Below are 12,230 nucleotides of genomic sequence, written 5' to 3'. Positions count from 1 at the left end.
GAGGAAACACTATAGTAAAAATAAGGGAAAGTCTGGAATACTTGAAAAGGCTCCAGAAATGCCAAAACTGAAATTTTTACGGGATGTGATTTACACCAAAAGATGAACAAATGCAAGTTAAGTTCCAGGTATTTGCTGATCTTATTGAGTAGTCCAATGATCTACTCCTGTTTCATTGTCAGAAAAAAATGTGTTATTCTTGCCACTGTACAAATCATAAATTATACAGGATGTTACCTTCTCTCTCTTTCTTTTTTAACCTTTTTCTCCTCCTGTCTATGGATGCTACTTCAGATTTCAAAGACATGTAGTATTTTCTGATCTCCTGTAATTTGTCTTGTAGGAAAGATATTCGTTCAGCACTGGTCAGGTTGTTAAGGTCAGCTGTTAAAAAAAGGAATTAAATCCACATTTTAAAAAAATAGTTCCCAAATACATTGCAATGAACAGACAAGGATCTCAATTATATATTATTTAGAGTCATGGAGATGTAGAGTACAGAAACAGACTATTCGGTCCAATTCGTCCATGCCGACCAGATATCCCAACCCAATCTCGTCCCACCTGCCAGCACGTGGCCCATATCCCTCCAAACCCTTCCTATTCATATACCCATCCAGATGCCTTTTAAATGTTGCAATTGTACCAGCTTCCATCACTTCCTCTGGCAGCTCATTCCATACAGACCACCTTCTGCGAGAAAGAGTTGCCCCTTAGGTCTCTTTTATATCTTCCCATCTCAGTCCAAATCTATGCCCACTGGTTCTGGACTCCCCGACCCCAGGGAAAAGACTTTGTCTATTTATTCTATCCATACCCCTCATAATTTTGTAAATCTCTATAAGGTCACCCCTCAGCCTCCGACACTCCAGGGAAAACAGCCCCAGCCTGTTCAACTTCTCCCTATAGCTCAAATCCTCCAACCCTGGCAACATCCTTGTAAATCTTTTCTGAACCCTTTCAAGCTTTGCAACATCTTTCTGATAGGAAGGATACCAGAATTGCATGCAATATTCGAACAGTGGCCTAACCAATGTCCTGTACAGCTGCAACATGACCTCCCAACTCCTGTGCTCAATATTCTGACCATAAAAGAAAGCATACCATCCTATCTACCTGCAACTCCACTTTCAAAGAGCTATGAACCTGCACTCCAAGGTCTCCGAGTTCAGCAGCATTCGCGAGGACCTTACCATTAAGTGTATAAGTCCTACTAAGGTTGCTTTCCTAAAATGCAGCACCTCACATTTATCTCAATTAAACTCCATTTGCCACTTCTCAGCCCATTGATCCATCTGATCAAGATCCTGTTGTAATCAGAGATAATCTTCTTCACTGTCCACTACACCTCCAATTTTGATGTCAACTGCAAACTTACTAACTGTACCTCTTATGCTCACATCCAAGTCATTTATGTAAATGAAGTAAAGTAATGGACCTAGTACCGATCCTTGTGGCACTCCACTGGTCACAGGCCTCCAGTCTGAAAAACAACCCTCCACCACCACCCTCTGTCTTCTACCTTTGAGCCAGTTCTGTATCCAAGTGGCTAGTTCTCCCTGCATTCCATGAGATCAAACCTTGCTAACCAGTCTCCCATGGGGAACCTTGTCAAACGCCTTACTGAAGTCCATATACATCATGTCCACTGTTCTGCCCTCCTCAATCCCCTTTGTTACTTCTTCAAAAAACTCAATCAAGTTTATGAGACATGATTTCCCACGCACAAAGCCATGTTGACTATCCCTAATCAGTCCTTGCCTTTCCATACACATGTACATCCTGTCCCTCAAGATTCCCTCCAACAACTTGCCCACCACCGAGGTCAGGCTCACTGATCTGTATTTCCCTGGCTTGTCCTTACCACCTTTCTTAAACAGTGACACCATGTTAGCCAACCCCCAGTCTTCCAGCACCTCACCTGTGACTATCAATGTTACAAATATCTCAGCAAGAGGCCCAGCAATCACTTCCCTAGCTTTCCACAAAGTTCTAGTATACACGTGATCAGGTCCAGGGGATTTATCCACTTTTATGCGTTTCAAGACAGCCAGCACTTCCTCCTTTGTAATATGGACATTTTTCAAGATGTCATCCTCTATTTCCTTACATTCTATATCTTCCATGTCCTTTTCCACAGTAAATGCTGATGCAAAATACTCGTTTAGTAATTCCCCCATCTCCTGCGGCTCCACATCCTTGCTGATCTTTGAGGGGCCCTATTCTCTCTCTAGTTACCCTTCTGTCCTTAATGTGTTTATAAAAACCCTTTGGATTCTCCTTCACTCTATTTGCCAAAGGTATCTCATGACCCCTTTTTTCCCTCCTGATTTCCCTCTTAAGTATACCCCTACTGCCTTTATACTCCTCTAAGGATTCACTTGATCCATCCTGTCTATACCTGACGTATGTTTCCTTCTTTTTCTTAACCAAAACCTCAATTTCTTTAGTCATCCAGCATTCTCTATACCTACCAGCCTTTCCTTTCACTGGATTCTTGTTGTCTCATTTCTGAAGGCTTCCCATTTTCCAGCCGTCCCTTTACCTGTGAACATCTGCGCCCAATCAGTTATTGAAAGTTCTTGCCTAATACCTTTAAAATTGGCCTTTCTCCAATTTAGAACTTCAACTTTTAGACCTGGTCTATCCTTTTCCATCACTACTTTAAAACGAATAGAATTATAGTCGCTGGCCCCAAAGTGATCCCCCACTGACACCTCAGTCACCTGCCCTGCCTTATTTCCCAATAGTAGGTCAGGTTTTGCACCTTCTCTAGTAGGTATATCCACATACTAAATCAGAAAATTTTCTTGTACACCACTTAACAAATTCCTCTCAATCTAACCCCTTAACACTACGGCAGTCCCAGTCTATGTTTGGAAAGTTAAAATCCCCGACCATAACCACCCTATTATTCTTACAGATAACTGAGATCTCCTTACAAATTTGTTTCTCATTTTCCCTTTGACTATTAGGGGGTGTATAATACAATCCCAGTAAAGTGGCCATTCCTTTCTTATTTCTCAGTTCCACCCAAATAACTTCCCTGGATGTATTTCCGGGAATATCCTCCCTCACTACAGCTCTAATGCTTTTCCTTATCAAAAACACCACTCCCCTCCTGTCTTGCCTCCCTTTCTATCCTTTCTGTAGCATTTGTATCCTGGAACATTAAGCTGCCAGTCCTGTCCAGCCCTGAGCCATGTTTCTGTAATTGCTAAGATATCCCAGTCCTTATTCCTAACCAAACCCGGAGGTCATCTGCCTTCCCTGAAATAAGTGCAGTTTAATTTATCAGTCCTACCGTGTTCTCTTTGTCCCTGCCTGCCCTGCCTGTTTGACTCGCCTTTGTTCTCAACTGTACTAGTCTCAGATTTATTGTCCTTTATCAACTTTTAATTCCATTTCCAGGAAAGTAATTTAACTGCCTATGTTTGATGCCTTTCTTCATTCACTGTAAATCACACCAAGCTATCATTAAGGTTATTACTCAGTCAGTTCTGGGTTTATAAAAAGGAATACTTTTCCATTTATCCCCGAGTTTAATTTCAAGACAGATTTATTTGACAATAGTAACTGACACCATTGGAAAGGCAAGTTAAGACTATGTGGTTGAATTTGAGACAGATTGTAATACATTTAGTATAAATGGATGAATCATCTCAAATAGATTAATTAGCAAAAAACAAACTTTCACAGGTGCTGCAAATCTAAAAACAGTGCTACAGAAATTCAGTCGGTCAGATGTCTGAAGAAGTAAAAGATTTACTCAAACTACAGTGGACTAATCTTTGCAGGAGATCTAGTAGACTAGTGAATGTTGCAAACAACTAAACAGGAGGTACAGATACATTGTTCCAATTGATCAATGAAAGATCTGGAAGAACAACACAAGTATTGTTCAACTTCCATGGTCCAAACAAACCAAACAAATAATGGAGGAATGGGTCACCTGACTTTCATGAACAAATCATGTTTATAAAAAGCAAAATTGTTACAACTGGCCAGATTGTTCAGAACACAAAATTCAAGACTTTTTTGTTTATTTAGGCATTGGCTAACAGGTGGATTAATTTCAAGCATCAGCATCATGTGAAGTGCAACATTTCTGCAGCACTTTTTTTTTTACAAAATTACAAATATGGAGCATCTTGCCAGTATAACAACCTTCAAGTTGCTTTGCACACCTCTCAAAAGAAAAAAAAAATTCAGCTGCATCTGGCCAGGAAGTACCATCGTAAGAGAAGCGAAACATTATTTATTCTGGCAAATCCTAAGAGATCAATGATTATTTTTGTTCAGAATAAACTTGTCAGGTGGTGAAGTCTTCCAACGAGTACGAGATTAAATAATATTAAGTTAAAATGAGAAATTCTTTCAGCAGACTGGGATGCAAGTCTTCCAAAACCAGGTGATTTCTTCATTCTGAGCATAATTAGTTGTTCCAGTACTTCCTGCCTCTCAATTTTCACCAGATCCATTACATCTACCAATTCTGTTTCCACTGAGTTTGTTGGATTCCTTTTCCTTAATAAACATTGATACAAAAGTACTAAGCTTTCCTGCCTTGTCTTGGGTCTTTGAGCTTGTCCTAATCGGACCCATGCTATTTCCTACTTCCAGTGTATTATTTCCATGCTCATTTAGGATTTTTGGGTTCCCTTGTATGTTGACAGCCATTTTATTTTCATGTATTTTTCTTCATCATTCTTAATTTCTTATTCACCTCCCCTGCTTCATCTTGTTCTCCCTGAAATAATTCACCTGACGAGCATCATATATGATTTTCTGTTTCATAGTATACTTTATCTCCTTTGTCATTCAATGAGCCCTGTATTTGGTTCTTCTACCTGTCACTGCTGTTGAAATGTAACTGGTTGATACCTAAAGCATCCCCTTAAAGAGCACCTTACTGTTTCACTTTACTTGGCCAGATTCCTTCCCCTTTCATTGAAATTAGCCTTCTTTCAATTCAAACACTCTATTGAAGATTGTTCTTTACCTTTCTATATTACTGGTCAAAACTTTACATGATACTTATTCTTACCTATGCTTTCTTTCACAGTCCATTTGGCCCATTTCATTCCAGTTCCAGCAAAAAAAGCAGCTATCCAACCTCTGTTCAATTAATGCCTATTCTCCAAACATAGCAACAGCAAACAATGGAAGTTTGCACAATACAGATTTTTTAAATGCACAGTAAATCACAGATGCAAATCAAGAGCAGTCCAGACCATTTACACCGTCCATGTTCATCATGAGCAATCAGCTATATTGGGCAATTATTAGCAACTAATTGCCATTTCCACTGAAATCAAACTAATTTAGTAAGCTGGCTAATTCAAGCACCTGCAGATCAGACATGCTGTATTATATACGTAGAAGTAATGTAGGATCAATATCACATTTAAGTATTCTGCTAGAGTTTTTTGAGGTTGTCATAAAAGTTGTGGTCATTGTAATGGCAGAGATCTCTCAATCTGTCAGCTGTCTAGTAGTTAGAAGTTATATCATAAATCCTTTTCCTGACATCTGATTAATTAACGAATATAATTTAGTCATTCAATATTCCAACAAGAAGAATGCAGCATCTGACACTACAGAAACATAGTGTGAGCAGTCGGAATCTATCCTGGCTAAGCAGGTATAGAAACATTTGAGTGTGGAACAAGAATAAGCCAATCAGCTCCATAAACCTGCTCTGCCATTCAAAAACGTCCTGGCTAATCTAATTTCAAGCCTACATTCCTAGCTCTCCTGATTATCTTTCACCCCCTTGCTTACCAAGATTCTATCTAATTTCACCTTAAAAATCTTCAGATACTATCTTCTTCAAAAGGCAGTGGAAGTAGAGTTCCAACGACACAAGGCCCTCTGAGAAAAAAAAAACTTTTACTTCACCTCTATCTCAAGTGGGCAATGCTTTAATTTGAAACAGTGACTCCTCAATCTAGATTTTCACAAGAGGAAATAGATTTTCCACATCTAGTTTCTCAAGAACCCATAGAATCTCATATTTCTAAACTCTAGCAGGTAGAAGCAGAGCCTGTCCCACATTTTTTCATAAGACATCCTGCCCATTCCCAGTACTAACCAAGTGAGCTTCTCTGAAGCGCTCCTAAACATTTACATCCTTCATTAATTAAAGTGATCAATACTGCACACATTATTTGAATTCAATCTCACTAGTATCTTGTATGACCGAAACATAACCCCCTTATGTTTGCATTTGATTCCCCGATAAATGAGAACATTTAATTCGCCTTCCTAACTACTTGCTGTACCTGCACTATACTATTTGGTGATTCATGCACTCAGATCTCTCTCTGTCTCAGAACTCCGCAATCTTGAAAACTGGAGCAGCAGAAAAAAAATTCAAGAACATGAGTACTGAGGGAGAGGTTTGTGTCTTGCCCAAAAACTCATACACAAGAAATCAAGATGCATCTAATATTAGGTGGTTCACATTAACACAAATCCATTCATTATAACTGGTGGTGATGTCAACTGGCCAAATAAAAAATGTACAATAAACCAAGATGATTTACTTCAAAATTTGCCACCTGCCTATTTCACTTCACCCTCATATCAACAAAGAGGATTAGCAAATCAAGCTGTTTCATGCATCAACCAAAATAACAATTTGAATAGTAATACAATGTTTTCTTACTGAGTTGAAAACTCCATTTATACGTCCGAGGTGATGCACCATCAGTTGCATCTTTCTCTTTATCCTTATCCCCATCTTTACCATTTGGAGAAGTTCTTGAAGGAGACCTGCCAAGTTTTTGAGACTTATTTGAGCTCTTCACTGGAGTGCATTTATTGGAGTTTTCTGTGACTGCAAGATCCTCACTGTCACTGCTATTGCCTTTTTCAAAAAAAAAATCAGAATTAAAAATACTGAATTATTTAGAAAACATAAAAAGTTGCTTTTAAGTTCTGGTTTCAGAGCCTACCAGTTCCGTTTTTTTCAGTCTTATTGGACACATTTGATCGCTTGTGGCTACGTTTTTGTTTCTTCGCTGGTGTCCCATTGCTGCTGTCGCTTATTCTTTTCTGGCCTGCATGGAAGTAAAAAAAATTAATGCAAATATAAACGATGCCGATGAAGATCAACTGTGCCATTGGTTACAGATTGTAATTATTGAAGACCCAACAGATTTTTATATAAATATCAACATGTTTATGCTCATAATTACAAACCTTACATCAGAGCGTAACCCCCCCACCTACCCCCGACGGGGCATGTAGATGCAGGAGGCAGGAAGGATTCAAGTAAGTGGAAGATTTTCATTCAAGCAGAAACTGGTTGATGCAGGTCGGGGGCCAAAGGATCTTCCCTGAATCCGGCTTCAACATGAGAAAGCAATTTTTCCCTTAACATTTGTCTCAGATCCGTAGATAGACCAATAACACACTTTTATTTTATAGTAAAAAGCAGTGTTTTTATACATTTCGTGTTACAATAATCAAATACAGTGTGATCACCATGTCCTTCCCTCTTAATTCGTATATCCAATCCTGAAAGACACAATCAACGATGGGCATCCCCATGGACAATCCCAGGTTCCCATATTCTCATTGTGTTTAACAGACACTATAATCTCTCAGCCTTGGGATATTTCTGTGCATAGTATTCATTCACGTTCCGAAGTTACTAGCTATACTCTTTCAGGTCTGTCTCAGGCAGGTTTATCTCGAAGGACAGAGTGAATCTTGTTATTCATTTATCCCATGTGCTGCCTTTATCAAATTAATTTATTCTTATATTTTCCACTGTCCTAATTATATATATAAAAAATGCAAATGACAGTTATTTTTAAACTTACTTACTGTAAGATCTGTAATATAGACTTCTGTTATTAAGTGTAAGTTAAAACAGCAAACAGTACAGCCCTTTGGTCCTCGATGTTGTGCTGATCTTTTATCCTACTCTGAAGATCAACCTACATACCCTGCAGTTTACCATCATCCATGTGCCTTTCCACGAGTCACTTAAATGTCCCTAATGTATCTGATTCTACTACCACTGCTGGCAGTGCATTCCACACACCCACCACGCTCTGTGAAATGACGCAGCCTCAGATATCTCCCCTAAACGTTCCTGCAATCACCTTCAAATTATACCCCCTTGTGATAGCCATTTCTGCCCTGGGAAGAAGTCTTTGACAATTCACTCTATCTATGCCTCTCATCATCCTGTACACCTCTATTAAGTCACCTCTCACCCTTCTTCACTCCAATGAGAAGATCCCTCAACCTTTCTTCATGAGACATGTCCTCCAGTCCAGGCAGCATCCACTATACCACTTCTTTCGAACTATTTCTACCGTCAGCACTTTGTGATTAATGGGCTGTGAACAATCTATTTTATTCAGGGCGTAACAGAAGGTGTTTTCTAAAGCTAATTGATTTTCACATCTAGGTATAAATGCTTTTTCTTTAATACTTTTATTATGCTTTAGTTATGTATCTATCTTTATGTTGGAAACTACCCCTATGATTCTCTGAAGAATCTTCAACTGGAACCTATTGCTTAATATTGTAAGTGATTAATTTCAAAGGTAGAATTATTTTGTAGTAAGTAATTCTAACTGTTGTTCTGGTAGCTGCTTAGAGAGTTAATGGGCTTTATCTCACACCTGGTATCTATTCATTAACTGGGACAATTATACTTTCAATAATGTGGCTTTGATTAGTCACTTGTCTATTTTGTCAAGCGTGCTCATATCCCAACTGTCTGAAGCAGGCTGTTCATTTTGCATATCTCTTCTCAACCTTTTAGTGCAGGGATAGGCTGACCCATTCTATGTAATCTCTGTCGGCCATTTTGAGAGAGCAGACATAAGCTATTTTGGTATAAACAGGTACAGACCATCCCTACAAGATAATTGTATAAATTAAGGTCAATTCCAGATGGTCATCAGGTGGATTTTTTTTCAAAAAAGTGTGCAGGTATAATTATTTAAAACTCCATAAAAACCTAGGATACACAAAGTGTTTCATCAAATTTTGCGTATCACCTGAAAAGACTTGGTCATTCCTAACATACCTGATAAAAGTCAAGTTGTACTTTTAGCAGTTTGGAAGCAAGGCCATATGAAAATAAATCGTTAAAAAAGAATCTTTCGTTCCTTGTTTTAGTCTTATACATCAGTCCAATTTATCTATTACCCTGAATGTCTGCTGATGGTGCTGTTGTTACCTATAAAAGCTGGCAATGATTTGACCTCTTGACTGCCCAAAGGTTTTAAAGGAAGTGGCTTCAGAGATAGTGGAGGCATTCATCAAATAATCCAGAACTTGCTGGATTCCAGGAGGCTTCTAAAAGATTTGAAAAACCATTAATATGACTTTCTATGCAAGAAGAGAGGGAGACAGAAAGCAGAAACTACAGGCCAGTTAGCCTAACATCTGTTGATGGGAAAATTCCACAGTTGATTATTATCAAAGAAATAGCATGACGTTGAGGAAAGGTTAACAAAATCAAAGAGTCAATGTAGTTTTGTGAAAGGATAAACACTTCTCACAAAATTGCTTTGACAATATGACAAGCAGAATCGGTACAGAAGATTAAGCAGATGTAATGTATTTAGATTTCCAGAAGGTATATGATAAGGTGGCGCGCAAGAGGTTATTGCACAAGATAGGCGATCGCAGTACGAGAGGTAATGTATTAACTCCATTCAAGGATTGCTTAACACAAAGAAGACATTAAATGTTTTTTAAAAAAGAGGCTGAAGGGATGTAACCATAGTGAAGTGCGACAGGAATCCGTCCTAGGGCCTTAATTATCCATAATCTATATTAATGACTTGTAGAAGGGGACAGAGTGCAGTATTTCCAAATTTGCTGACAATACAAAAATAAGTGAGAGGGTGTTGTGAAGAGGATAGAAGGAATCGACAGAGGGACACAGATTAATTGAGTGGGCAACAATCTGAAGATGAAATTCAATGTAAAAAGTATGAAATTATGTAGTTTCGTAGGAAGAATCAAAGCAGACGATTATTTAAAAGAAGAAAGTTTCCAAAAAAGTGCCAGAGGGATTTGGGTGTTCTTGTACATGGAACATCAAACAGCATACAGGTGCAATAATGAAGAAGAAATGTAAAATTTTGGCCACTCCTGCTTAATTACCATAATGTCAAAGAAATTTACATTTTCTGTATGTTGTGGCTTCAAGTTTAATGGAGGGTTCATTACTGAGCATATTTATGATTTTTTTCTAATTCTGCTCATCAGGAGGTATTGTTATTATATGAAAGCATCACCTAATGAGAATGAAAAAAAGTCCTGGAAAATCAAAAGTAGCCCTCAAAAAACATATTTTGCATCCTAATGTATGTCACAGACACCAACGAAAAGTAAAATTTAAAAAAAAGTTTGAAACCGACTATCAAAAGTGAACAAACATTTCAGAATTCATCCCATAGTTAACAACGTTCCTCATGTAAGTAATTACCTTTTTCCTTGGTCTCAGCTTCTTGCACTACAATGCTGCTGCTTGAGCTAGTACTGGCATCGAACCCATTGGCAGACTCACTCTCACACAATCCTTCCTGTGATTCTCCAGCAACGCTGTCCACTTCAATGGTAATGTCGCTTTCACTTTTTACACTACGAACCTCATCCTGATGAGGCAGTGCTGGGGAAGCAACAGGCAAAACCTGCTGCACGACAGATACAACAGCTATAACTGATTCAGGGGAATTGGATGCAAACGTTCCAGCACATAAAGCTTCATTGCTACTTTTTTCTTTTTCATCAAAGTCATCTAAATCTACTTCATGGCAAACTAAAGCTTCTGGTCCAATTGGAGGCATCATATCTTCATCAGTTTTCAATGAAATATCCTCTTCAATTTCTAAACAGGGAGCTTCCAATTCCTGTTTCACACACCGGTCTGTTGCAATCTCGAAAGAAGAAGCTTCACCATTTTCAAGTTCTAGTCTTTCAATAGTTTTAGATTCTTCACACTCATCTGCAAAGAATTCTATTTTCTCAATACCTTCATCTTTTGCAGTTCGTAGTTTGTCTTCATTTTCTATCCGCAGCCTTTTATCAGGTGTTAACTTATCTGGGGATTTTCTTTTTCCTAGCTTCTTCTCATCATTTGTAAGTTCATTTAATAAGCTAGTATCTATGACTGGAATGGCGTCTTCAGGCACATGGGGGCCAGAAAGCTGCTTAATCTCTGAGTTTTCTAGTTTTTCCACGTCTTCTCCACCTTCAGCAACTACGTGATTAGCAAGAACAGACTTGGCATTGTCTGAACATGCATCTCGTGTTCTATTCCTCCTTCCTTTCCCCTTTGGTGACTTGTCAATGATTTCTTTCCATATATCTTCAGTCTGTGTCATCATTTTCCCATTATCAGTTTGTTCTAGGCTTTCTACTTCCTGCTTTACTGGTGTAGTTTTTAAACCATCCTCGCATGGCAGTACCCTCAGTTCGTGCAGGCAAGAATCCTTAAGTTTTCTCCCCTCAGGTTTTTCTTCGTCATCTAATTTCTTTGTAGAAACAACTTCCTCCTTCACAGATTTGTCTGCTGCAGTTTCTACTTCACTTTCATCTGAAGAACTGGTAGACCCTATAATAAAACATGATTTATTTTCAAGTTAAATATTTAGATTGAAGTGAAAACAAAAATGCAACATTATATGCATTTCAACTACTACCTTATCCTAGAACATACAGAAAATAGTGGTGGATATAGAGTGGCAGATAGCTAACATTATACCTATATTTATATAGGGAGTTGGAACATGTCTCTGTCATTATAGAACCTTCTTCTATATATATATATATATATATATATATATGCTGGGATATATCATGCAATCACTATTAAAGGCTAGAAGAAAATTTAGAAATGAAAAATATTATAACGGCCAGCATGAAGTTCAAAAGCAAACTCTTGCTCAACCAATATATCTGAATTTTGAGAAAGTGACAAAGAGGGTAAACTATAGTAATGCAGTAGATGTAATTTATCTGGATTTTCAAATAGCCGTTGATATATAAAGGAGACTAATAAACAAGAATAGAGTATGCAAGGTCAGGGAATGGATTACTAACTGGCTTCAGTACAAAAGGCAAACAGTGGGAACAAAAGGTAGCTATTCAAAGTTGTTGGTGGCGTCACAATGCTGTCCCACAAGGATCATGCTCAGACTACTGCTGTTCATAATTTACATGAATGACTGAGACTTCAGAATCAAAAT

At 38.2% G+C, this 12,230-nt stretch overlaps 1 protein-coding gene across 4 annotated transcripts in view; it reads right to left on the bottom strand.

The window, feature by feature from the left end:
* arid4a (AT-rich interaction domain 4A) overlaps positions 1-12,230 on the bottom strand; it is a 156,589-nt gene that overhangs the window by 4,356 nt on the left and 140,003 nt on the right. For all 4 annotated transcript variants that reach the window (XM_087989894.1, XM_043697756.2, XM_087989895.1 and 1 more), the window contains 4 exons: positions 10,469-11,596; positions 6,960-7,064; positions 6,671-6,871; positions 238-384 (listed from right to left, as the gene is read on the bottom strand). In XM_087989894.1, coding sequence (XP_087846020.1) covers positions 238-384; positions 6,671-6,871; positions 6,960-7,064; positions 10,469-11,596 — 1,581 coding nt within the window. The remainder of the gene's footprint in view (positions 1-237; positions 385-6,670; positions 6,872-6,959; positions 7,065-10,468; positions 11,597-12,230) is intronic.

Source organism: Chiloscyllium plagiosum, unplaced genomic scaffold, assembly GCF_037043375.1.
Source record: "Chiloscyllium plagiosum isolate Xiang-an unplaced genomic scaffold, Cpla_swu_hap1 HiC_scaffold_8, whole genome shotgun sequence".
NCBI lineage: Eukaryota > Metazoa > Chordata > Chondrichthyes > Orectolobiformes > Hemiscylliidae > Chiloscyllium > Chiloscyllium plagiosum.
Note: the sequence above shows the minus strand (reverse complement) of the source record. Positions and strands in the feature narration are given on the sequence as shown.